The 24,253-nt window shown below is 39.6% G+C and overlaps 1 protein-coding gene across 2 annotated transcripts in view; it reads right to left on the bottom strand.

The window, feature by feature from the left end:
* Positions 1 to 24,253, bottom strand: part of TMTC1 (transmembrane O-mannosyltransferase targeting cadherins 1) — a 143,969-nt gene that overhangs the window by 25,775 nt on the left and 93,941 nt on the right. For both annotated transcript variants that reach the window (XM_026719721.2, XM_026719800.2), the window contains one exon: positions 7,128 to 7,271. In XM_026719721.2, coding sequence (XP_026575506.2) covers positions 7,128 to 7,271 — 144 coding nt within the window. The remainder of the gene's footprint in view (positions 1 to 7,127; positions 7,272 to 24,253) is intronic.

The following is a 24,253-nucleotide window of genomic DNA, read 5'->3' as shown; positions in this document are numbered from 1 at the left end:
GTGCAGCCATGATGAAAGAGCACAAATATCTCAATTCACATAGTTCTGTAACTAGAAGACTTGCAGTGTTTAAATCAATTTTATTTTTATTTATTTATTTGATTTGCTTACAAGATAATAGGTATAAGTATAAACATGAGTAAGAATACAGGAAATAGGTACGAATAAATGGGGACAATAGGGTAGGGAGGGTAGGCACGATGGTGCACTTATGCACACCCCTTACAGACCTCTTAGGAATGGGATGAGGTCAATAGTGGATTGAGGTGAAAGGAGTGGGGGTTTGAGGATGTAACAACAGAGTCAGGTAGTACATTCCAGGCATTGATCACTCTGTTGCTGAAGTTGTACTTTCTGCAATCCAGTTTGGAGCAGTTAACATTAAGTTTGTATCTATTGTGTGCTCTTGTATTGTTGAGGTTGAAGCTGAAGTAGTCATTGACTGGTAAGACATTGTAGCAGATAATTTTGTGTACTACACTGAAGTCCAACTGTAGGCAGCATAATTCAAGATTGTCCAAGCCCAAAATCTCAAGCCTGGTGATAATAGGGTATTCTGTTGTGAGCAGAGGAGTGTAGCACTCTTCTTGTGAAATACTTCTGGACTCGCTTGATTGTATTAATGTCCAATATGCAATGCGGATTCCAGACTGATGAGCTGTATTTGAGTATTGGTCTGGCAAAAGTTTTGTATGCTCTAGTTAGTAATTCAATATTTCCGGAGGAGAAGCTTCGTAAGATTAGATTTACAACTCTTAATGCCTTTTTGGCAATGCTGTTACAGTGAGCACTGGCACTTAGGTCATTTGATATGAGAACTCAATTATTATTATTCAAATGAATTATTCAAATGAAGTCCCGACTATTAGGCAAAGGGCCTAACTGTTCAGAGGACTCCCAATTCAATATTAGATTCAAGAAAATAGGTTCCATTTTGGGTTTTATGACACCCTAAAAAAACCTCTCACACTTAGAACATTACAGCTTTTGTTATTTTTCCTCTGCATGGCTTTTTCCTGTAAATAGTGTCATTCACAGAACAGCAAAGTCATGATCAACTAATTCCTAAAGTGGCTTTAGTCTTTGTCAATTTCAACAAATGTGCTCCCAGCAAATATTAGACTATCACACAACTGGAAAATGCCTTTCTGCATTCAGGAGGGAAAAAACAATTCTGCTTTGGAGACAAAAATGCCAACACTTTAATTAACATAAAACCATAAACCATAAATCCCCATGTTTTCTCCTGCTTTGTTCAGCAGCAAAAGGTCAGCTAATTTATAAATTTACAGAATGTTTGAACTTCTCCCAAATACAAGGTTTTAGTACCTATTTTTTAGAACCTAAAAATCTGCTGAAACAATCAGGATGTAGGAAGGCTAAAGGAAATGCTAGTATCAGTTAAAACGTTTAAAAAATCAATTCAGCAACAGCCATACATACTTTCATTATTCACAGCATCAATTATCCACTTTTTCTGTTAGGGTTTTTTTAAAAAAAAAAAATTAGAGAACAATGCACAGATTTTGTCAAGATAATAAAATGATTATAGCATTTTATAGAGGATAGCTTAAATTGTGTATGTGACTTGATCCAAAGAGAGAAAGAATATTTTGGCCCTAATCCAGTTCAGTGTTAGACGGGAAGAAATGGCATTGATCATATGTAATCAACTTCTTTGGTTAAAAATGAAGACAGTTCCAGTAAAAAACGATCAATGTATTGATTGGAAGACAGATTGAGAAAGGAAAGGTTCTCAACCTGTATATTTCAGGGCATAAGAGGGATTGAAAGGGTGCTACATTTCCTTTCCTCATCCAGAGCAGCTATGAGAAAAAAAATATAGGTTGGATTGGGCGGGGGTGGGGTGGGGGGTGGTAGACTAGAAGACCTCAAAGATCCCTTTCAAATCTAAGATCAATAAAAAAAATGGGTGGGGCTAAGCTACAGCTTTTTCTTTATGAATAAAATAGCTAAAATACAAAAATGTATTTTTTTTCCTAAACCCCTAACTGTCTTTCTGACGCATGTTGTCAGCTCTGGAAGCCATATTAGAACCAGAAGCTTCCACGGTGCCACATTCCTGTGCCTGGGAAAGGGGTGGTGGTGGGGAATTTTAGAGTGTTGGTAGTTAGACACAACAGCATTCTTCTTTTCAGTCAAGGTCATGTTATTCCTGCACCTGGAGGAGGAGTGGTTGAAGGGATGTCCCAAGTTGGGATGGTTGGTGATTGGACCATGTGATGGACTGATGGGTGCAGGGGTTGGGTTTTGAATTTTGAATTACTAAGGGAAAACACGGAACTCTCCGATTCGGGTTTTCCCAGATGTGCCAGTATACCTATTCTAAGAAAAAGAAACTTTGAGAAAATGCTGTCTCTGAGTTTCTAGTTGGAGTTGGATTTTTCTGGAACATGACACATATTCTCAAATGGCAATAGCCCATTTAACCATATTGTTCTGCTTGTTTGTATACACAAGCTGAAGAAAAAGCAAAATAAAGACAATGGACATTTATTTGCCCCATTGTAGAATATATATATGATACTGAGCAGTATTTAGACAGCTATTTCTTCTAATAGCCAATCTCTGCTATTTTTGTATTTCTCATTTGCTCTTAATTTATTTTATTTTATTTTTGCAAAATCCACCATAGGTATAGGATTAGGCTCCTAAGAAACAAGGTACCAGGACTGAGTTCAAAAGTACGCTGAATTTATTTTATGCTACCTATGTTACCTACCTAGCCGTGTTAGAATGCAGTACTGCAGGCTACATCTGCTGCCAGCAGTCTGATTCTCACCGGCTCAAGGTTGACTCAGCCTTCCATCCTTCCAAGGTCGATAAAATGAGGACCCAGATTGTTGGGGGGCAATATGCTGACTTTGTAGACCGCTTAGATAGGGCTGTAAAAGCGGCATATAAGTAAGTGCTTATTGCTACACAAAAGAGTCTGATCTACTAACAGTCAAGGCAAATTGGAGCTAGATTAGAGCCAATGGAATTCACTGGGGGTTGGACTTAGGTCTCTTGTGGGAATGTAGCGACTCCAAAATGATGGCACAATTGACCCCACCTTTGGGCTCAGTCTGGTCATCTAGAAGAGCCCTCTTTTTTATACAGCAGAAAAATATTTTGCACCAGCTCTATGTCTCATTGCCCTATTTTTATTTTTATAGAGGTTGGGGGGGAAGCAAGAAAGTTATGACACATGTTATCTCAAAACTGAAAACAAAACCAAATATTCATTACATGACTCCTATCAAAATGTGCTATCAAGTGAAACCCATAAATATAGTCTCCCTGACTAAAATAGAAAGCTAGAAGAATTGGTTTGTTTTTTCTTTCTTTCTTTTTCTTTTTTGCTTTGCTTGTCAAAAGAATATAGGCAGCCAGAAATATCTTATTTTGTGGGCTCAGAAACAAATTTAATGACAGTGAATAACACCTCTGGAATCATTTTTCATTATGAAAGATTGTTATCTGGACGAATATGAAAAATTTAATCAAAAGCACAGACCAGTTCAGTCCTAAAATTTCAAGTCAATAGCAGTGTTTCCTAAACTTTTTCCTTCATTACCTACCCCAAACCACTCATCATAAAGTCTTATCAAACTGCAAGGACCAGTTGTAAGGTCCTTCCTTCAGCCCCTTCATAACTTGAATGGTCACAGAAGAAACTGTCATAACTGGAGAATTACTGTATTATAAAAACAATATTACTGAATGATCTTTATGTCTTTTGAACAAATTACTGTTGGTAATTGTATTGATTTTTGTTTAGTTAGGAATACTTCGGGATATTTTTGAATATATTTTAATACACATGGAAATCTACAGAAACCCATTTAAATGCCCCTTTTGTGATTGTTAATGGATTTGTGGGTCATTACCCAAAGAAAAACTACATTTACCCAATTTAGGGTAATTTTATCCGGGTTTGGGAAGCACTGCTCTACAGCCAGAGCCACAACATTTGGGACACCCACAAAAATGCAACCATAGTAGATGTGTTGCATGTATACTTTGATCATTCTTTCACTTGGTACATCATTCATAGGCCAGACTAAATAAATAGCATCATAAACATGTGTATCGTAAATAGACTAGAAGACTCTTTCTATTGGAATGTGACACCCACTTAGTTGTGAAAGAAAATGTACTTCTGAGAAGTGCAAAAGACACAAACTAAGTTGTTTCTGTGTAATTCAAATCTGAAAAAACAGCTATCTGAAATCTGGGAGTAGGAAATGGAATACAGCTATCTTCATAAAATGTAAATGAAATCATATTCAGCTTTTCTTTTGGCTCTACCCATTATTTGTACAATGCAGCCCTTAAAAGCTAAAAATAGCGCTTTGTATAGAAGAAGTTGGGTATCTCTGATTATATTACATTACTCTATGAAGATTCTCAGTCATCCAGGTCATGGTTGCCCCAAAGATGCTTTTGTCAAAAGGCAACTGGAATTTGTTTTTCCCTGAAGACATTTCGCTTCTCATCCAAGAAGCTTCTTCAGTTTTGGCTGAATGATGGTGGATGGAAGAATTTATATTTCTTGCAGTCATCTGGTCATTAGCACTCTTTCTGAGAGTTGTTGAGGCCACTTGGAGGTTTATCTGTGTTTCAATAACTCTCAGAAAGAGTGCTAATAACTAGACGACTTGCACGGAATATAAATCTTTCTATCCTTTAGCTTTCAGCCAGAACTGAATAAGCTTCTTGGGTGAGAAGCAAAATATCTTCTAGGAAAGTTCCAGTTGCCTTTTCACAAAAGCATCTTTGGGATATTACATTACATTATAGCAATAGTACTTAAGACTTATATACCGCTTTATAGTGCTTTACAGCCCTCTCTAAGTGGTTTACCTATTGCCCCCAACAATCTGGGTCCTCATTTTACCCACGTTGGAAGGATGGAAGGTTGAGTCAACCTTGAGCCTGGCGAGATTCGATGTGCCAAATTGCAGGCAGCTGGCTGCAGCAGAAGTAGCTTGCAGTACTGCACTCTAACCACTGCGCCATTTGCCCATATACTATTAAAACACTGTCACAACCTTTAACTAGTACATCGTACGGCTACAATTTTTGAATCATGGTATTTGAAATGGGCTAACTTACAGAATGTATCCAAAAATCAAGATCCATAACTCAATGAAATTTGGGGGAAATGTGGGTGCTTCAGTGTTACTGGCTGCAGTTATGCTGCTGTTACAGTCATGTGATCTTCATTTTTAATGTTCCATGACAATTTCCCAGCTACTCTCATAATCCCTTACTCTGCCCCAAGCAGCAGCAATCATTTATCTGTGGGAAGATAAAGGGGGAGGAGAAGGGAGAGGAGTGGAGGGGAGAGAAGATTTCCAATGCTCCCGGCCAGAATCCCACAAGGAAACTCAATGGGGAAGCCAGAAGGAAATGAAAAGTCTTTCACGCTCCCACTGTTGTTGGTTTTTTTTGCCAATCTATGGTCATTCTGGTTTTCTGTTTAGGTAATGAAATATCTCTGAAATGATGACACAACTGCCAAGGGCTGTCTAGTTATTATATTGTCTGGAAATTTGAAGTGTTAACATTTCTTTTCACATAGTCAGATGACTACCATTCAAATAAATTAACATGCCATATGTATCTATCCAAGACTTGCATTTTTAAAAGTCTATCTGGTATTGTCTTTAGATCCATTTTTCTATTATTGTTTAGATTGGCTTGAATCATATTATGTTTGCTACCTTCAAAAAGTAGCAACTATTATTGGATAAGCAGTATGATTCTAATTGGATTTCTGAATATTATTGTATTTCACCTCAAATTTTATAAGCTACTATACAAAACAGCTGATGGGCATGATTAATAGCAGCTGATATTGGAGTTTAGATGATATAGTTCTATTACATGAACCTTATATTAAAGACTATATATCAAGGATGATTTATTACTTAGAAAAAACAGAACATCGTGCCTTCAATATAGATAGCAGAGTAGATAGATAAGGGATAGCTGCACAAAGCTGCTATTATTTAGCATAATCTAGCTGTTTCATGGGAAACAACACCATCGGATGGATAGATAGGTGATAGATAGATAGATAGATAGATAGATAGATAGATAGATAGATAGATGATAGACAGATAAGAACATTAAAATATAATAAAAAGCTTCACTGTAACTGAGATCCACTATAATTACATACTTGCATAACTTTTTCTCTCGCTTCTATAGTTAATTCCAACATTAGCTCAGTTTTGATGTCACAAGAAAGTTCAATCTACACTGTAGCCTAACTGAAACAAGCTTCTTTCCATTCACTTTCCCATTCTTCTTGGCTTGGCAACAAGGAGATTACAGTTTCACTTTAATACTTGATTAACTACACCTGAGCATCACAGCTAAGCCTTAGACTGAGATTAATCCTAATAATGGTTTATTGTTAAGTCTCATAATCCATAAGGTAGGTTGACTTGTTTCAATCAAATAATGAGCTGTAGTTCATACCCATCACAATGGAAAAGAGTTTACTGCCAATGCCCCAAATATCACACTAAACTATACACATAACACTAAGTCAAAAACCCAAGCAAGGCACTATGAAACAATGGAAGGGACCAAGGAAAGACTTAGTTTCTGCATCAAAAAAGCTAAACAGTTGTCCACTTAGATCTCTGTTGGATTGGTTCTTTCTTTCTCTTTCACACTCTCTCTCAAAGCTAGTGCAGCATAGAGATTAAATGCTGGGTGAGGGTTTTGGTATTTCCTTACCCTTGAAAACTGGTTGGGTGACTTTGGTCAGTCATTCTCTACTGTGGACTGGGAAGCTGAAAAATTTTTGAAATTGGACCAGGGTAATGGATTATATGTACTGCATATGAATGCATGCATGTACAAATACACACATGCCAGTTTAGTATACTAGTTAAAGGCACTTGGATACAAACCAGGAGACTGTGACTTCTAGTCCCACCTTAGGCATGTAGCCTGCTGGGAAACCACTTCTGAAATCTTGCCAGAGAAACTGCAGAGACTTGTCTAGGCAGTCACCAGATTGATTTGAAAGCAGCAAAATTACATATACCGTAGCTATATCTCAACTGTAATTGTATAATGCTTGAAGGAGCCCAGAAACCTACTTGAGAAGATTTCCAAGATTGAAGAGGACTCTATTGTGCTGTGGGTTCAGCTGGAGAGCTTTACTGTAGTATTCCTTTGCTTGTGCTATGTCTTTGGTCAATGTCCCAAGGTTGTTGAGGGCACTTGCATGACGTGGATACAACCTGTTGAGGAAAGAAAGAAAGAAAGAAAGAAAGAAAGAAAGAAAGAAAGAAAGAAAGAAAGAAAGAAAGAAAGAAAGAAAGAAAGAGGAGGGAGGGGGAGGGAGGGAGGGAGGAGGAGGGAGGGAGGGAGGGAGGGAGGGAGGGAGGGAGGAAGGAAGGAAGGAAAGATAGATTATAGAATTATATTTTACTGAATATAAAAATATTCCAACTCATTTCATGTTCATTGCTTTTTATAAGACCTAAAGACTTTGCTTATGTCAAGGTTTAATTCTTTCATTTCTTCATGAAGGGACTTGGGACCACTAGGGAGCAGCAACAGGCCTTTATTTTTACACCTTCAACAATTAGTAGGGCTGACCCATGGCCTGTGGGTTAAAAAACACATCCACAGAATGCTACCTTCCTCTGGAAATGTGGCAGAGAGAATTCTGTACTGGGGTAGCAGGACAGGCAAATGCTCAGCCCCCTTTGCTTGGACTGTACCCCCAAATCAAGGAGGGAAAGCGTTTGAAACCCAAGGGGGAAAGGTGCCAACAGGAAAAAAAGAGATAGGTTTCTACTACTCCCCATCATGCCCCACTTCTCCTTTGACTGCAGTTTTTCAGTGGGAAGTGTTGAGCATTCTTCTTGTCCCATGTCACCTTTTTAGTTATGAATGCTGAAAGTGATCTTACATATGAACCCAAGTGCAGACAGAGTACAGCCTTTGTTTCAGTAAACAATATCAGTGTTTAAACAGAGATTTTAAAAAGTCTTAATCTTATGGGGGTATTTGGATTTTTAATGAAATACACCCAGTTTGGAGTCTTTCTTTCAAAGCCCATACACACACACACACATCATTGGAAATGACAACCATCTGCAAGCAATCTCTCTCCTGCTATCCATCTCATTAACCACCAAGTCTTCCTCGCTTCACCTAATCAAGCACCAACTACTGCATTATTTATGAAAGAAAACTGAATTTCATTAAACTCTCACTAGGGCCTCCAGATTCGTTTTTTTTTTTTAATGTTCCCATCTTTCCAAAATTCTAGGCATTTTTTACAAAGAGTAGCCTTTCCTTCATAATTATACAAAAAAAAAAAAAACCCTGCCAAAAAGGGGAGGGGACAGGAAAGAGAGAGGGAGAGAGAGAGAGAGAGAGAGAGAGAAGGGAAGTAATACTTTACATTAAGTTTGGCTTTGATTTTTGTTGAACTAAGAAGCCGGATGTTTTCTGGAGATCCAATAAATTATTCAGAAAACTCCTTCAACAGTGCCTCTTTCAGTAGTCAGAACCCAAATGGTAGCTCAGCTTTGAAAAATTAACTGTCTCCCCAGAAATATTATTAGATTATCCTGATTGCTATTGAGTTTATAACAAAGTCTTCAGGAGTGGTAACACCTGTCCGATCTTGGAAGCTAAGCAGAGTCAAGCATGGTTAACTTCTTGGATGAAAGATATCCTATGAAAATCAGAGCTATAATTCAAGAAAGCAATGAAAAGCTATAGTTACACAACTGTCAACAAAACTGGTAAGAACCACTATTACATAATAAAATCAGAGTTTTTTAAAAAAAGAATCGCAAAAAGATTCATTATAGCTTCCATACAAAAAGTAGAAGGCAGAAATGGATTTCAAGAGAAGTATCTTTTCTTTTGAAACACTTACAATTTTTTATAAATATTATTGGCCTTTAAACTTCACTGATTGTCCCAGTTATTTGAGGGACACCAAGACGGTTCAATATCAACTAAAAACATGTGAGAGAAAAAATGGAAGGGGGAATTTGTTACCCGAGGCTGCACTCTTGTCTTTCAATAAGAATGCCAGTTTATGAGGAAACTAAGTTAAAATTGAATGGCTGTACAGTTGGCAGGGAACAAAAATCCAGATTTTATACTGAGACCAAAAGAGACATTTACAAGGTCATCAGTTTTAGAGGCTGTTTAGGTTTTGAAGGTGCTCCCTGAAGCTGGTAGAAATCAACAGTGCAGAAATTAAATCAAATTGAATGAAAGACTAAGCTGGGGTAGAAAGCTCTAACAGGTGCTAACAACTCAGGCAGGAAATTTCAAATGGAGGAGGTCCAGTCCTGCCATAGAAGGAATTTACAGACATTGCTGTCCTTCTGCTAAAGGGCACACAGGTGCCATCTGCCATCCCTCTCAATCCCCATGAAATAAATGTTCTTGTAGAGAGGGGGCACAACAAAATCATTTCGCCTTTAGCCTCAGCATAGTTCTTGTCCAAATCCCTCCCCCAAGATACGAACCTAGACAAGAAATTTGGAGAGAAACAAAGAAGAGATCATATCATTAGTTCAAAGCAGGGGTGGGATTCTACCAGTTCGCACCTATTCACTAGAAGTGGTTGTTAACATTCTAAGCAGTTCGGAGAACTGGTTGTTAGAAGAAATTACTGGCCTAATCCTGTAAGAAAGGCAGGAAGGAAACATTCTGGTGTTGCTTACAGAAACTGCCTCTCTGTTAACCCTTATTACATTCTTGGCAGGACTAGACTTCCTGTCTCAGGAACCTCTCTGGAGTTTTTTCCCCTCCTTTGCTGGTACTTTGCTTGTGTGGAGTGACCATTCAAAGTTACAATGGCACTGAAAAAAGTGACTTATGACCATTTTTCATACTTATGACTGTTACAGCATCCCCACAGTCATGAGAAGCCAGGCGAGGAGATGGTGCCTCGATGTGAATGATATTGAGTTGGCCACACCCAGCCAATAACATGACCACCAAGCGATGTCCACCCAGTCACATGACCACCAAAGCCACACCCACCATCTAAGCCACGCCCACAGAACCGGTTGTTAAAAAAATTGAATCCTACCCCTGGTTCAGAGCTTGCCTGTTCCCAACAGATGGCTTATATACTTCTGTATCAAGGAGATGTAATACCTCCACCTCTTTGGATTTTGGGCCCTACCTTTCTAGCTAACAAACCTAGAATCAGACAATGAATTTTCTTATGGCCTCTTATTTGTCCATGATGAGCAATACAGTATATTTTAAGAATAAATAGCAAGAGAATTCTAGAAGTTAGCTGTGGTGATCCACTATGATCCACTCCTCTACTCACAACAGAATTACCCCTGTGATGGCGAACCTATGGCACACGTTCCACAGGTGGCATGCAGAGCCATTTGTGCCGGCACGCAAGCTGCAAGCAAACTTATCTCACTGCACATACACGTGCCTCACAGCTGATTTTCGGCCTCCCAAAGGCTTGAAGAAGGCTTCTGCAGGCTGAAAACTAACCCCATTTCATCACTTCTTTTTTTCTGAAAATACCGGAAGTGATGAAATGGGGCTAGTTTTCAGCCTGCAAAGCCTGCAAAGCCTGCAGAAGCCCGAGAAGCCTTCCTCAAGTCTCTGGGAGGCTGAAAAAGGCCTCAAACTTGGCCAAAAAGACTTGAAATTTTAGGCTTAGATAACTTAAACCTATGCCACCTTTGGTCTGACCTAAGCGTAGTACATCAAATTATCCATTACAATGTTCTACCCGTCAATGACTACTTCAGCTTCAACCTCAACAATACACAAGCACACAACAGATACAAACTCAGGGTAAACCACACTAAACTGGATTGCAGGAAATACGACTTCAGCAACAGAGTGGTTAATGCCTGGAATACTCAACCTGACTCTGTGGTTTCTTCCCCAAACCCCAAAAACTTTAACCTCAGCCTGTCTACTATTGACCTCACCCCATTCCTAAGAGGTCTGTAAGGGGTGTGCATAAGCGCACCAATATACCTACTGCCCCTGTCTTAATGTTCCTTTTTATTCATATCTATTTCATGTATTAATCATGTTTATACTTATAAATATTATCAAATGCATGCTTGACAAAAAAAATATATCAGTGACTGCTCCACATTCTCAATCTTGGACAACAAAGGAGAGGACCATAATTTTAACATCTCACTTTGCAAAAATGCTACATTTATAGTGTCCACTCTGGGTGCAAAGTTGGAGTCCTATTGCACCAGGTTACATTATGCTGAATGATAATTCTCAGCCTCTGAGCATTGCAATTCTATGAACATCTCCAGCGTTTCTCAGTCTTGGCAGTTCGAAGATGTGTAGACATCAACTCCCAGAATTTGTCAGCCAGCTATATGTTGGCTGGGGAATTCTTGGAGTTGAAGTTCACATATCTTCAAGCTGCCACGGTTGAGAAACTCTGATCTAGGGTCTTCATAGACAAGAGGGTGGGCGGAATCACTGAAGTATCTGTGAAAAGGAAGACAGCCTATCATTTGATACTAAAAATAAAAAGGATACTATCTCAGCCGAGTTTCATATAAAGACACATGCTGCCAAGAGAGACCAGCATTTTTTCTGGCTTCCTATCACGTTATTCTCCCCCCTCCCCTCCCCAATGTATATGTCAATGGTATTTTTTTTAAAAAAATACTATACTCTCAAAGATGCTCAGAGATTATTTTACAAAAGAATTGCCACTGGAAAGGAAAGTCAAGGACAAGAAAACCAGTTTGCATTATGTTAAAAGCATGCATTTTTTCCTCCTGCTTAATTTTGCAAATATCAGGAGAGATGTGAACAATGTATAGCCGGAGTGCAATTTAATGAAATTTCAATGAATCCACTGCATGTTTTACATACAAATAAATTCATACAAAAACAATCATAAGGAAGCTTGATTTCCCACCATAGCTGCCTGGGTATTACTTTTAAAAATATGAGGAGGCAGAGTATATGAAATGCTATGTTCTGTAATAACCCTATCTAAACTCATCATTTTCCTTTCTGACACCTCTCATGGGGCCGGTCAACAAGAAAAAAGATTTTCTCCTATTCATTCCACAATCAGTACCTAATAGTAGTCCTATATCCTATCACATGGTTTCTTAATCTTGGCAGCTTGAAGATGTGTGGACTTCAACTCCCAGAATTCCCCAGCCAGACATGCTGGCTGGGGAATTCTGGGAGTTGAAGTCCACACATCTTCAAATTGCCAAGATTAAGAAACACTTGTCCTATCAAATCAGCAAAGTACAAACAGTACTGCAGAAATGGGACAAAGGGAAGGTCCATTTCAATGTATATCTATTTATGGGATATATATGGTCAAAAAGATCGTTTAAAATAACTGGACATTTGCAACAGTGAGAAAATGGGGGTTTTGTGCAGATAAAGAACCAAGACAAGGAAGAAATCCAAATGAATCCAAACTGAGTTGCAGTAGGTAATCTAATTATTTGGTGCAGATGATGCAGCTTGATTGTGCTTGGAAATTGCAATTCTGACCTGTTCCCACTGAAAGATTCTTAAATGAGTATAGTTGAAGGCTATGTGCAAAAATCAGGTGCTGCGCTATAGTATTTTTATGTTTCAACATTATGCAATCGCATTTTCATATCAAGCAAAATTAAAGTAAGTTAGGTTCAGCCAACATATCAAGCCATAGTTTGTAGAATGTAGAATAGAGCTGGAAAGGATCTTGGAGGTCTTTTAGTCCATCCCCTTGCTCAAGCAGGAGAACCTATACTATTTCAGATAAGTGACTGTCTAGTCCAGAGGTCGGCAACCCACGGCTCTGGAGCCGCATGTGGCTCTTTCACCCTTCTGCTGCAGTTCCCTGTTGCTCAAAATATGCATCATAACCGCCAATGTGCGACACCCACCAGCAGATGATTTATTCAGCTTTTTGACCCGGTAGGCCAACAATGGATAAATCCAAGAAAAGAAAAGTTTCCTAATGTTTAATGATACATGGGCAGATTCATTTGCTTTTACTGCTGACGAGACTGGTTGACCAGTATCCTTAATATGTGGCGAGAAATTAGATATATGCAGTGTTATCTTCATTTTAGATGTCAAAGTGTATTTGTGGCACCAGCTGTTTTCTTTTCTGTGGGAAATGGGCAGTGGTGGGATTCCAAAAATTTTTTACTACCGGTACTGTGGGCGTGGCTTGGTGAGCATGGCATGGCTTGGTGGGCATAGCTTAGTGGGCATGGCAGGGAAAGGATACTGTAAAATCTCCATTCCCACCCCACTCCATGGGGAAGGTTACTTTAAAATCCCCATTCCCTTCCCACTCTTGAGGGAAGGTTACTGAAAAATCCCATTCCCTCCCCACCCCACTAACCTGCTTTCCAGCTCCGTTCTCCTGTGTAGGGCAACAAAAGAAGACCCAGCCAATCAGCTAGGACTCAGGAGACAGAGAATAGATGTGGGCAGGGCCAGTCAGAGGTGGTATTTGCTGGTTCTCCGAACTGCTCAAAATTTCTGCTTCTGGTTCTCCAGAACTGGTCAGAACCTGCTGAATACCACCTCTGGAAATGGGTCCAGATGGCTCTTTAAGGTTCAAGTTTAAGGTTGTCGACCCTCGGTCTAGTTTCTTCTTAAAAACCTCCAGTGATGGAGTGCTCACAATTTCTGAAGACAAGCTATTCCATTGGTTGATTGTCTTCATGGTTTATTAAATAAATTGTAATCAAACGAGGCAAAACATTAGACCAATGGTAGCAAAAGTTTTTTGGCTCCTGTGCCAATAATTGCGCCCACACTCGTACACTCATGCTCATGTGCCAGCTCCCAGAAGGCAATGCGTGCTGGCCCCCTCACCCCCCTGCGCATGTGATTCCCACAGTGTGCTGTGCACCTGCGCATGCAATCCCCTTGCCGTGCACTGTATGTCTGCACATGCGTGCGTGATTCCCCGCTGCACGCCATGCATCTCTGCACCTGCGTGCACAATTCTCCCGCTATGCACCATGCATCTGCATCTGCGATCCCCCTCATGCACCACGCGTCTCTGCGCATGTGCACCCAATCACCCCCACACGCCATCCATCTGCACATGCATGCACAATCCCTTCACGTTCTGTGCATCTCTGTGCATTCACACATGTTCCCTGTGCACCCACGCATCCCCGCGCATGCACGCCAGATACCTGACAATCAGCTGTTGGGGGGTGGCGATGGGCATACATGCGCAGTGGGGCTCTTCCAGGTGAGCATGCCGGGGGAAATGGCTCTGTGTGCCACTTCCGGCATGTGTGCCCTAGGTTCGCCATCACAGCATTAGACCATTTACATGCTGCAATGGCTGAGGTTTCATTGTTCATAAGCCCGAAGTAAGTAAATTATAACATGGTTGAGTACAATAGACAAACCCTAGCTATGTGTGTCAGGATTTGTGTCAAACATCAGGTGAATACACTTAGCTTCCTCTGTTCTATGAAACAATCACCTGTGATTGTAGGCTATGAATGATAAATACTACAATGTGTAAATATACGCACAGAAAGAAAGAAACAAGTAGAAAAAGTGTGGGAAATGTTTGTGTGATAATCCATTTATCTCAAGAATATCCCAACCCAAAGAGAAGGCCTACCCTATGGAGCTCATTAAATGGTTTAGGTCAAAAGCTCATGAAATTGCTTACCTCCTAGAATGTTTTCTTTGTTCCTGTATCTATTTAAGAATATGCAGCTCTTTTGCTCATTTCTGGATTGATTGTTGGCTACGAATGTTCCTGACGCAGAATTTTAGTGACTGCAGCCAAACTCCAGGGAGATTTGGCTCTTTACTTTACTGTGGATAAGCTACACAGGAAGAGTGTAAATGGCTGATAACTTGAGCCAGATCTAACTAAATTCTGTCATTTATCCCAGAACTGAAAACACACAGAATCGTTGGTGTGTTTGCATCAATATACTGTCGGTATGTAAGAGAGCTGAAATTCCATAATCTCCTGCGATTTCTTTTCTACCTCTTCTAGAGGTAGAAGAGATACATTATCCATTATGCTTCAATTGTTTGGAACAAGACTGCCTATTGGAGCAAGAAAAATATATGGAAATTGCATCTGCAAAACCATATATCAACATTTGCATTAAAATATTCTTTCTTACATTTTAACAGGCTCAACCCAAACATCTTTACTGAGAATCTTCACTGTGTTTAATGTAGTGGTATTTTAAGGTTGCAATTTTAGACCTCATAATGATAAAGAACCATAGATTCATTGTGCTCCAAGCGAAAATAAAGTATTTTATTTATCTAGCTGCCCATTTCACAAGCAGGTGAGTCTGGGCAGCATATGATAAAACTAAAACAATAAATATTTAAAATCATTACCATTGACAAATAACAAAGCATTAAAAAGCTATAAAAGAACAATGGAAACCGCCCATAAAGAATTCTGGGCTGCTTTGCAATGCCATTCTAAGCTTGAGCCATTCAAAGCAAACTTCATTGAAACCAACAAGGTACATTTATTCTTTTGACTTATCTGGGCTTCATCATGGTTACTGCTCAATGGACCATTTATTTAACAATATTAGGTAACCCATTCCAATTGTAAATTTATAAAGACAACTTAAAATTTGAAGATGTTAGGATAGTTGGGTAGTGCACTTCGTTTTCCCCTTTAAAACCAAACAACCGGTGTTTGCTGTTAAACACCTGACTGCCTTTAGCATGTTTAGTATTTTTTTATAACCAAAAATTAGCAAGATTACTGTGTGCATTGAAAACAGATTCTCTGTACTGAAGTTCCTAAGACAACATTATCCTCCACAGCTACAATTAAACTTCTTCATTCAAGAGTACAGGTAACATAATAAGAAGCATGCCCATCATGTTCAAAAGTTGTGACAGTTGTAAAAGGGGTCACTCATGTGACTGACCTGCTTTTACAACCATTTTTGAGGTTGTTAAGCGAACTAGTGGTTTGCTAGGGGGGCATTTTTGCTAAAAACCAGAAGTAACTTTTGACAGTTTGGGGCAAAAATATCAAAAACGTGATCATATGATGCAGGACACTGCAAATGGCCATAAATGAAGCCCAGCTTCTGAATGCCCAAAGAACAGTCACATGATCGGGGGGGCAGCCATCAGAATTTTGTATCCAGTCCTAAGTACCCCTAGTGAGGTCCATCATAATTTCAAGCAGTCACTAACTGATCAGCCATAAGTTGAGGTCTACTTGTACTGGTTTCAGACTACTTTTTGTATAAAGGCACATAGAAGAGTTTTTTTTTTAATCCTCCTTATATTTATCACACTGACACACTTACCACTTCTAAGAAAAAAACAACTCAACTGCATTAGGAATAAAAATATATTTCACTTCCCAATGGAAGAGATTTCTTTGCATCACCTGTAAAAAAAATACTACCCTGAAAAAGCCAACAATGATAAAAGTAGGACTTGATGGTAGACATTTCTGCATGCAAAGCATGTGGGTTTGGTCCATCTCCAGCACTGAAGAATGACCACGAAAGCAAGACCAAGGGCAACCAGAGACTGAAGAAACAGACTCTGCAATGGCAAACAACAGAAAGCAAAATAAATTTGGCTGACTCGGAACTCTGACCTTCAAAGAGAAAGAAGAGAGCATATATGTACATTATAATAAGACTGACTCTAATAGGCCATTAAACAGAATACCAGAAACTAAATATCCCAATATTCCTGCTGTAACTCCCATATATTAATACATCCATGTAGCAATAATAAGCAGTCCTTTATTTCCTGCAAGATTAACATTCTTTGATATTCCTTCCAGCTAGATGTCTCGTGGAAAGCGCAATTCTGCTCTAATGGCAAATATTTTAAAATTAAACCTCTGGGGATAAACTTCGGCTCTCCATAATCACCAGTCTCTTGCAACATCAAGGATCTTACTTTTTCTTTTTTTCCCCTAAAAACACTTCTGCCAAGCAGCATGACTTTTTTCTCTTCCCCCCCACCTCCCCCAACATGCCTGGAACGCTTCCAAAGATCTCTGTTGTAGCAATTTATCTTTATTGCTTTGCTGCAAGTATGCTTAAAGGTTTTTAAACATTATCACCATTCCAGAATATCAATCGCTCGTGAACTCTGCTTTAGATACCGCTCAGTTTGCATTCCCCCAAAAGAATGACCCTTTCAAGCTAAGGTTAATGTCCTCCATCTGTGCTTGGCACAAAGAAAAGAATTTCTGCCCAGATAAATACAGAAGTTTATTTTATTTTGCTGATGACCGCCTCCCCTTTGGCTTCTGGCTGTGGAAATGGTCAGCTCTCTGGCTGCAATTTACAATAAGGCTGATGTAGGCATCAATGGATCGTTTTCGATCCACCTTTTTCCTTTGGAAACACCCTGCTGAGCAAAAAAGATTTTTCTTCCCTGAAGGGAACTTGAAGACTCCTGCTGTGATTTTTTTAAAAGTCAGGATTTCTATATTATCATTCTAGAGGAATACTAATACGCACATCTGGTTTCTTGGAATGTACCTCAAACTATGCTGTCACAGAACATAGTAGGACGCCTTGGTTGATCTTGAAAAATCCTAGCAAACTTTGGCTTAAGTATGTAATCTTGGACAGAAGAAGAGTACAAATCCCAAGGTCGTGATTGAGAAGGAAAGAGTCTGGGATTTATTTATATTTATTTATTTGCAATAGTGGCAATATCTGTATCTTGGGTGTAGGATGAAGGTGAAAGTTCATTCTCCGAACTTGTGGGTTGGTTTCTGAATGTTTCCTTACCAGGATAAGTAATATCTTAAGTGGAGTTCAGGGATCCCCTAAACTTCATTGAAGATGTTATCTAGCCTGAAAAAAACATTCAGAAACCAACCCACAAGCTCAGAGAAGGAACCTTCACCCTTATTTGTTTGTTTGGTTATATTTCTAATTTCTTAATCGTCCATTTCCCTCAGATGTCAAACCATATGGCAGCTTTTCAAGTAAACAACATAAATATAACATGGAGGTATCAAGAGTCAAGCTCAAATAAAGGAAGACTTTACTTTTGTAAAAATATGGTAATTTAAAAAAATGTTAATATGTTAATTTTATCTTTCCTTCTACCTCTCTTAAGTTGCCTAAAATTCCTGCCAAAACTGAAGTTATGCATACAGGAACTAAAAGCACATTGACTGTGTTGGCACAATATGCTAGGCTACAGGAAAGAGGTAACAAGATTTATATGGTGCCATTCAACATTGCCTTGTTCACTCGTAGTTGAAAATTTACCCACATGAGCCTCCCCTAAGAGTTGTCCAAATCTATAATAGCCACCATTTTGCATTTGATAATACTAGAATCCAGTGTCAAGCTTCACTTTCTATAAAAGAACTGCACTTTTCTCTATTTATCATGTTATTCTTTTGTTTCTTGGAACCCAGAAAAGGGCAAGGGAATCACCTACGATGTTCTCAGCTTCTTCCTTATTGTTCACAGAGCATTACACTCTAGATATCTAGTGAATTCATTTCTTCTATTATTTCATGACTTACCTCCCTGCCCTTCCTCCCATATAGAATTGATGTATAGCAGCAATTTAAAAAAAATCTGGCAGCTTTTAAAATTATGAACATCAACTCCTAGAATTCCCCTGCCAGTCGAAGTCCACCTATCGTAAAATTGCTAAGTCTGAAAAACTGCCCTATAGGATTAGTTAGGTGTTGCTAATTTTTCAGTGCTTCTGAGCTGAGATGCAATTTTAAAAATATGTCAGGGGCATGCATAGAAAATATCTCTTAGGGATGCTCTTCACCATTTACAAAAAAAAAAAAATTGAACAGGAGGGGGGGCATAATCAGTCACAAACCACTATTTACCAGAATGTCCCATTTTCCTATTTGTCTCACCCTGACATTTTTCTCCCTAAATTTATTTCTGCGCTGGTCATCGTGGAAAATATACAGACCTGAGATCATTTCAAGGCCAGGAGAGGCAGTTGGAATTTTAAAGACATGTCATGGAGTTCCAATAAAAAAAAGCTGGAGGGAGGGATCTCTGAAATGGTTGCATGAGGAACATCACTACTTGCAAAGCCCCAGAAGGTTATCTGCTCCTTTCTCTAGCCTCCTGCCCATTAGGACTCCCGAACCACCAGCTTCGCTTTCCCTTATATTTTGTTCTGGGCAAGAAACATGCTTGACTAACTATCTTCCATTTTAATTTTCTAAAAAAAACCCTTATGGTTATCTATTTACTTATTATCAGAGACAAATGCTACCTGCTCCTTGCTAGATCCAAAGATTTTTTTTAGCCGCAAGAAGAGCAATGCCCTAACATGAAACCATGTTTAGTTTCACCCACCTGAGTTGCTCGAGTTGAAAAGATGACAGATGAGAGCAAGGTGATCACAACTTAATTTCAAGTTGCCAAGCAACCACAAATCCCTTAGCATAGCTAGCAGCAACTTTAGAAGATTCACTGTCGGTCCTTCATACGTGCAGTGGTGCTGGCAATGCTCTGAAAAGAGCTTTACTCTAGTCTATACACCTAATGAGGTTTAATTAACCCTCCTAGCAAATCAATCTTAAAAACAACCTTCTTTATAATTAAAGCTCTTCCCAGCCACTTGATGGTTATGGAGGGTTTTTTTTGGGGGGGGGGGGAGGAAATGGAGGAGAAAGTGTCTGACAGCAATTACTAGGTGCTTAGCCTAATTCCCAAACAAATTGACTGAGCTTAAGTGCCAGTTGAAGAGAGCTGTCTGTTCCTGTCTACAGATAATAGAGAGATTGCATTCTGCAGTAGTAAGAGTTCAATCAAGAAAACCTAGCTGCCTCTCAAATTATTATTTTTTATTGTATTGGGACAACTCACCACATGGGACAATTCAACAAGTACAAAACTTAAATAAATTTCGACAGAACTGTGGCCAATAATAATAAAATGAAGTCTATTCAGAAATACAAGAGTTAAAATAATTTTGATGAAAACGTGGTCACAGATAACAAAAGATCCTGAATGAAATAATTAATACAGCATTGAATTATCTTGCAGCAAATTGTCCCATGGAGAGTTGGCCAAGTTGAGTTCTCCCACAAGTTGACCATCGGTGGCGAGTTGTCCTTAACTCATTGAGGCATCCTTGCATCTATAATAATGTTTTTCAACCTTAGCCACTTTAAGATGTGTGGGCTTCAACTTCCAAGTTTCCTTATCAAAATATAAAGCTGTAAAATGTCCCGGTCTGACTTGGAGGGTAAAAGTAGAACTTCCTGATATGCATCTCTCTGCCTCCTAGTTTGTAAAAATACAAGACTAAATGCCACAACGGACCAAGTTACCTGAAATCAGCTGACAAAAATGGTATTATAACTTAGGGCCAGCTCTGAGTCTTTTATGTCCTCAGGAGCTTGTAATGCAAACAGAGGAGTTGGTCAGAAGGAAAACATGTGTCAAACCCAGTTAGGCAGAGACTTTGCCCTCGGTTACAGTCTGTCTCCAAATTGGTCCCATTCTGCTTAATAGCCCTGGGGAAGGCAGTGGCTACCCATTCCACGCAGGAGCCTCACGCTAAAATCAATGAAGCAGAGAAAGACTAAACTTCCTGTAGGTTTTACTTAAATTCAATTTGCATTAATCAAATTCAATCCCTCTGAGTCTGTTGCATATTTCCCTTTTTGTTATGAATGTTTAAAAAACTTTGGCATTTTGGAAAGCTGAAAAGTGTGAGGAAAACCCAAAGGTGGCTGAAAGATGGCCCAGGCGGTGGTACAATAAGCTCTGTCAGAAACCTCAGAAAGAAAGTTGGTCAAATCTTTTCAAGATGTTTTTCTCTCTACAAGAGAAAAGGCAGAGGTTCTGTGGTTGGACTTTGATGCTGTGAGAAAGAAAATAGCAGATTTTCTTATACAGAGTTTGCTACATGAATCACAACTTGGTTCATCATTGTCCTGCTGTTATCTAGTATTGCATCAGATAGGTAGATAGGTAGAATAGAATACTTTATTGGCCAAGGAATTTGTCTTGGTGTAAATACTCTCAGTATACATGAAGAAAATGTACATTCATTAAGAATCAAGAATCATAACATACAACACTTAATGATAGCCATAGGGTACAATCAACAATCAAATCATACTAGGAAACAGTCAAGTGGGAGGGGATGGGTGATAAGGAGTGGTGAGAAGATTTAACAGAAATAGTAGTGTATACTTTGTAAATAGTTGAACAGTGTTGAGGGAGTTACTTGTTTAGCAGAGTGATGGCTTTCGGGAAAAAACTGTTCTTGTGTCTAGTTCTGATGTGCAGTGCTCTATTGCGTCATTTTGAGGGAAGGAGTTGAAACAGTTTATGTCCGGGATGTGAGGGGTCTGTAAATATTTTCACAGCCCTCTTTTTGACTCGTGCAGTATACAGGTCCTCGATGGAAGGCAGGTTGGTAGTAACTGTTTTTTCTGCAGTCCTAATTATCCTCTGTCTGTCCTGTTGAGTTGCAGAACCAAACCAGACAGTTATAGAGGTGCAGATGATAGACTCAACAATTCCTCTGTAGAACTATATCAGCAGCTCTTTGGGCAGTTTGAGCTTTCTGAATTGGCGCAGAAAGAACATTCTTTGTTGTGCTTTTTTGATGATGTTTTTGATGTTAGGTGTCCATTTTAGGTCATGTAATATAATAGAACCTAGAAATTTGAAGGTCTCTATTGTTGATACTGTGTTGTCTAGTATTGTAAGAGGTGGTAGTAAGGGAGAGTTTCTTCTAAAGTCTACCACCATTTCTACGGTTTTGAGTGTGTTCAGTTCCAGATTGTTCTGGTTACACCTCGAGGCAAGTTGTATAACCTCCTGCCTGTATGCAGATTCATCGTTGTCTCGAATGAGACCAATCACTGTTGTGTTATCAGCAAACTTCAGTATTTTAACAGATGGATCGTTTGAGATGCAGTCATTAGTATATAGGGAGAAGTGGAGATAGCACACAGCCTTGGGACTGGGGTGGCTGTGCTAATTGTACAGGTATCGGATGTGATTCCGCCTAGCTTCACCTGCTGCTTCCTGTCTGTTAGGAAGCTTATGATCCACTTACAAGTGTGTTCAGGTACCGCTAGTTGGTTTAATTTACTTAGAAGAGTGTCTGGAATGATGGTATTGAATGCTGAACTGAAGTCTACAAAGAGAACCCTTGCGTAGGTATTTGGAGATTCAAGGTGTTGTAGGATATTACTGGTTATATATATATATACACACACACACACACACACACACACACACACACACACACACATACACACACACACACACACACACATATATATATATATATATATAAAACCAGTAATAGATGTAACCATGATAGATAGATTGGATAGCTAAATAGATGTAGTAAGGAGAGAGGGAGAGAGAGGGGGAAGGGAGAGAGGGAGGGAGGGAGGGGGAGAGGGAGGGGGGAGACTAGTAATAGATGTAATTACGATAGATAGATGATAGTTAGATAGATAGGTAGATGATAGACAGACAGGCAGACAGGCAGAGGGAGAGGAGGGAGAGGAAGAGAGAGAGATAAGTAGGTGCAGATAGTCCTCTACATAGGACCGCAACTGGAACCAGAATTTCCATTATTAAACAAGGTGGTCCTTAAGTGAAGCACATCCAATTTATGATCTTTTCGCCGTGATTGTTAAACAAATCACTGCTGTTAAGTGAATCATGTGGTTGTCAGGAGAATCCAGCTTCCCTCACTGACTTTGCTTGTTGGAAGCTGGCTAGCAAGATGGTGCAAGTGGTGATCAAATGTTCTTGGGACGTTGCTACCGATGTAAATACATGCTCCTGGCTAAGCACCCAGATTTTGATCATGTGACTGCAGAGATGCTGCATTGGTTTCAATGTGAGGAACTGGTTCTCAGTAATTTTTTTCAGTGCTGTTGTAATTTCAAACAGTCACTAAATGAATTATTGTAAATCAAAGATTTCCCCGTACATGAAGTCATAAATTATGATTTCCAAATCCCCGTAATGCCCTTATTAGAGTCAGAATCTGAGGGACAGAAGGAACAGCCGACAGGGAGTGGAGGTGTGGCTCCGGAGGTTGTGGAGGAGGCTGGGGAAGAGCAGAGTCCGGCTGGGCAGTCAGAGAAAGAACCAGGCCCATCCCCTCTTCATCCTAGGACATGCAGGGAGGAACGGGGAAGGAAACAACTTGGCTTATGAGAGAGGAAGCGGCCATGATTCCTCTCATTGGTTGTAGCTGGGAGAATAGTATATAAGAGAGACAATTAAAACACAGCGTTGCTAGAAGCAAAGTGTGTTTTATTTGGGGCTGAAGTTATCTTGGTTGGTGTCCTTCCAACAGACTGTGCCTTGTTATCTCCTTGAAGTTGGTAATTACTTATCCTGGTCCGTTGTGGAAATTCCTTCATTGTAGTTTGTTTTGGTTTTCTATTTCACCTCTGTCTGCTCATTAAGTTCGGACTGTATTGCTTTCTTTTGAAGACTATTTTTGAATAAGTTTTATCTCCAACTGAGAATTATTGAACAGTGGGGCCAAGTTGGACATTTATTTACATTTTGGAAAAATGTTTCCCCTCTCCTCTTTCTCGATCTCTTTTGTGCTGATGTTAGTTTTTAGTTTCAAATGCAATACATTTGTATATTTTGTTTGCCTACAAAGCAGTCTCTAAATAAACATAAAAATGCCTACAGTTAATGATTATGCATGTTGATAGCATTATGTATGTATTTATAGAACCAGAACTGCAAAGCCTTGCCAATATGCTATATTTAGACATAACCAGTATCCTTTTACCAGTCTGATTGAAAACCTGACACCCATTGACAATAAGCATGGAGGTTTTGACAAGGAAGTGCATTTATCGTAAGCGCTCTCTAAAGCAGGGGTGTCAAACTCATTTACATTGAGGGCCGCATCAGGGTTGTGTTTGACCTTGGGGGGCTGGGATGTCCGTGGCCAAGGTGGGCATGGTCAGCTCGAGGTCACTCCTGTTGGGGGCACCTGTGGTGGCCCAAGTGCTCTGCTAGTGACAATGGGCTCCCGAGCTCCGTTTTTGGCTGCAACGGCCTCCTGCAACCTTCTGCCAGCAAAAACGGAGTTCAGGAGGACTGAGGGCTCCATTTTTGCTGACAGAGGCACTGTAGGCCAGTCCTTCACTGTTTCCAGGACAGCCATGTGGGCCAGATCTAAGCATCCGTGAGCCAGATCTGGCCCCCAGGCCTTGAGTTAGGAATATATGAACTCCAATCCAAAGGTAAAA

Source organism: Pseudonaja textilis, chromosome 5 (assembly GCF_049901715.1).
Source record: "Pseudonaja textilis isolate UNSWEBS1 chromosome 5, rPseTex1.2, whole genome shotgun sequence".
NCBI lineage: Eukaryota > Metazoa > Chordata > Lepidosauria > Squamata > Elapidae > Pseudonaja > Pseudonaja textilis.
This window is presented reverse-complemented; position numbering and strand designations above follow the sequence as displayed.